Here is a 4003-nt window from a genome sequence, read left to right as displayed (position 1 = left end):
GCTGGCATTTCTTATTCAGGCCCAACGCCCGCCAAGAGAGAGCGACATACAAGAGAATTCAGACTCGGCGGAACGACCTAGCCAAGGCCACCAAAATAATATACTTTGCGGTAATTAAAATCAAAATAAACATTTTTATTAAAATATTTTATTTCTCCGTTCCATCATATTCAGTATATCTCAAGGATTATATATACTCGTATATAGACTCTATATAAGAAAAATAATATAGCATGGTATAGCATCACACTAATAATGGAAAATATAGCATCACACTATAATGAAAAATTATATATACAAGTTGTTATTTGATCCCTAAAATCACTCTAATAAGATGATGCTAATTAAAAAAATAATATAAGTTGATACAGAATCATGCTAATAAAGAAAAATATTATAGGTGATGCAGGTTTTTATGTGATCCCAAAAATTATGCAGGTTGATAGGTGGCAGAGTTATTAGCTACATAAGCGCTCAAATTCCTTCATCGTTACTGCCCTGCCTTCTATGATCAAACTTTGGCACATTTAGGTTATGATCAAACTTTGGCACATTTAGGTTTTGATCTGGGGCCATCCTGGTTTGCAGGACCCAACACAAGTATTCATCTTTAAACTATACCCCAACCCAACTTGCTCTGGCCTCGGGTCCTCCCGCATCTCTTCCTCAGTAAGCAGACCATGAAAGCAGGGGGTATCCGCTTGGACTAATAGAAAGCAGCATATCTATTTTGTCCCTCCTGACCGAACCCGCCTAAAAAAGAAAAATAGTTGAAGGGAGGTCGCGTCGGAGACATCTTTATCTGAAGAGGAGGCTTCGTCGTTCGGGCTCCTCATAATTTTTTTTAGGATCGGCCGGCTCATCCTCGGAATCCGAAAAGAAAACAGAGACAGAACAGATTTCTTTCAATGACATATCTAATAAGACTGAATAGGATGTCTCATTCGCATCAATTTCAGCAGAGGCTTCCATATACTAGCATTTCTCATTCAGGCCCAAGCTAAGAGAAAGCGACAAAAAAGCGGAAGGACCGGCAAAGGCTGCTAAAATAATATACTTTGCAGTAATCAAAATCAAATCGAGCATTTTTAATCATACATTTAACAATAATAATGAAAAAGAAAAAAAAAACTAACAATAATGATGATGAAAAAAAAAAAAAGTTTTAGGCAAGGTTCATCATTCCATCATGGAATGCCATCAAGTGTTCCTCCGAAACACACTGCGTCATCAAACGGGCACCGTGCTTTGTGGCGGATGGCTTGATAAGGATGCAAGTAGCTATGCTATCAGAATTCGTCAATGGGACAACATGCACCGGCGATCCCCATCCATAGTCCACCTCGGAGAACCCCAGGTGGGTCCAGTCCGAAACCAGCAACGAATCATAGGCCGTCGTCAACTTATATGGGTCCTCCTTTAGCTCTCCCTTAGCCCACTTGGAAAATTCCACAGGAAGCCTCTTCTTAGCATCTTTAATCAACTTCACGATCTCAATTATTGGGGACTGCAAAGATTTTCCCACTTGTAGTGGTGACGTTCATGATGTAGTAGCAATTCCCGTAGTAACCCCCTTGGGAGGGCAGCAATTGGTGCAGCAATGGGCGAGGCATTCATGGCGAAATAAAGATGGACATTGGACTCGGGCTCGAACCTAATCGCCTGCGTCCGGCTCTGCCAAGCCTTTGCGATTAGGACTTCGAAAGCCGAGCATCTCTGACCTGTTTGCTCCATGAATTGGTTCTTTAGATGGTTGATGTACTCCAAGGAGACATCCATTACTAGATACTGGAGGCGGACGTCGGAGGGGGAAAGTTCAGGGGCCGACTTCAATTTTGGGGGATCAGGGATGGCGTCCCGGCTCCAAACCGGCTCCACGGTTGGCCCCGCGAGGCCTTTGGAGAAGTCTGCAACGGCTGCGACGAATTGTGCTGCTCCCGGGCCGTCCGCGATGGCATGACTGAATCTGAGGCCGACCACGAATCCACCGCAAATGAACTCCGTGACCTGGATTTATTGGAAATTTGAGTTGGAAGTTGTTTGCAATGGCTGAAATGTTAGTTTATTGTATGGATATTGCATCATGCTACTAGAAAAAGTTCTTAAAAACTAAGAACATCTTAGAAGCCCAGAGGCTGCAGACTGGCCTCGTACATGACATGACCAACCACCCTGAAGGTACTTTTTAAATTAAAAATATCGTACATGACATGATCAACCACTCACTCTTTTAAATTAAAAATAATAAACTGCATGGTGTGCTCCAAAATATACCATATTTTAATATTTTTTTATAGATATATCATCTATTTCAAAAAAAATAATAATAATAATAACATCTTGGAGCACGACCCGTCTGAATTTAATTTAAGTCTTTCAAGAATGGAAAATTATTAGTTAGGCTAGGTTTACCGTAGACTACTGATAAATTTATTGCAGCCATCACACGTAAGAAAGAAGAGGAGGAGGAAAAAGTGGCATTCTAGATTACTAGGCCGTCCAAGGTGACGCTCGGATGCTCGCACGTAGATTTTTCATAAAGGGCAAAAACCTAATTAAGCACATAGATTGTCAAAAACGAGTAAAAGATATATATTATAATTCACGCAACATTTTCAGGATCTACTTTAAATCACATCACCCATCGTCAACGACGGGTGATTGAATTGGACCACTCCCTTTGGAGGACTCCATCTTGGACGTCCATCCGTCGAGACACGGAAATGATCAATTGATCTGGGTGGCGGTGGTACAGCTCTAGAATGGTCTGCCAGCTTGTGGCTTTGAAAAGAGTACTTTCCCATGTGCAACTCAATTATTTCTCTGGGTGGTTGGCAGAACACTGGCCTTTTTCTGCTTGTCGGCAGCACCGATCTGAGTAAAATACTTTGTTAGCTGGAGAACACTCTTCCATCCGTATATGCCTGGTGATCTACAGCTCTAGCTAGAAATATATCTAATGGTTTGCACCAGTGACTTCAAGACATGGGAATTCTCGCTTGAAGCTGCAAAGTCTCGGTTTCCCACTTGATTGCAAGCGGAAAGCAGGAGGGGGGAAGGTCACAGAACTTGGTTTCAATTCAAGGAATTCCGTTCGTCCTGAATCGGGATAACCTATTTGCATCGGTTAATGAAACAAAACCAGGCAGAAAACTTTTTTTTTAAAAAAAAAGACTCTGTTTAACTATTTGGTGAGAGAGAGAGAGAGAGAGAGGGGGAGAAGGGGGGCAAAAAAAAGAAGGTACCTGAAACGAGCAAAAGCAATTCCTCTTCTTGAGATGGGTCTAGCTTGGGCCGGGGATGAGGCAGGAGCTCATCCTTGGATATAATCAAAGGGTGTTCCAAATAATCCACGTCCTCGAGGCTGCAGTTGGGCCGATGCCTCCATGAACCAGACTCCATCACCGGTGCATGAAACCTGGAGCTCCCCGCGGTCCGACACCACGAGCCGGCCGGCGAGAGGGTAGTAGGGGACCAATGCCTTGGCCAGCGCCCGCTTGATGACCGTCGCCGGTTCGTGCCCTTCCTTGAATACATGCAGTGACTCGATGAGGGCTCGCTGCGTCGGGTATCGGTCGAGCCACGAGAGGCGGAGGATGCCGGTGGGAGTGGGCTCGGAGGGGACTACCAGGTTCTGGGAGAGCCTGTTCACAGAGATGGTCATGGTGATCAAACGGGTGGTAAGGTATGCTAGTTGTTTCTGCGAAGCAAATCTGTGAGTTGCTTTGGAAAAGGGTTACGGGGAACAGGGATGGAGGAGGAGAATTTATGGCCGATTGCTTTAGGTGTTTCCCTCTCTCTTCCTTTACTCCCTTGGCACTAGTGTGAAATCTTCGGGGAAGAGAATGGATACTAGCTTCATTTTATGTTATGTTGTTCCGTTAAGCATTCGGTCTTCTCTCCACCTACGTTTGTCAATATTTGGTTAGTGTGAATGTGTGGTCCGTAAAGGCCCACCTACCTGCCACCAAGGTGGTAGCCTAGTGCTACTGGGCAGCAATTC

At 44.1% G+C, this 4003-nt stretch overlaps 1 protein-coding gene across 1 annotated transcript; it reads right to left on the bottom strand.

Annotated features, from left to right (window-relative positions):
• Positions 1-854: 854 nt before the first annotated feature.
• Positions 855-3784, bottom strand: LOC120111516 (acyl transferase 7-like). The gene is given in 5 exon segments (XM_039128672.1): positions 855-1507; positions 1509-1607; positions 1609-2012; positions 3252-3369; positions 3371-3784. Coding segments are annotated over 5 exon segments (1257 nt in total). The 5' UTR covers positions 3665-3784; the 3' UTR covers positions 855-1165.
• Between the last annotated feature and the right edge of the window lie 219 nt (positions 3785-4003).

The sequence above is a fragment of the Phoenix dactylifera genome, chromosome 8 (assembly GCF_009389715.1).
Source record: "Phoenix dactylifera cultivar Barhee BC4 chromosome 8, palm_55x_up_171113_PBpolish2nd_filt_p, whole genome shotgun sequence".
NCBI classification, from domain to species: domain Eukaryota; kingdom Viridiplantae; phylum Streptophyta; class Magnoliopsida; order Arecales; family Arecaceae; genus Phoenix; species Phoenix dactylifera.
The sequence above is the reverse complement of the archived record's forward strand: the minus strand, read 5'-3'. Positions and strand labels throughout refer to the sequence as shown.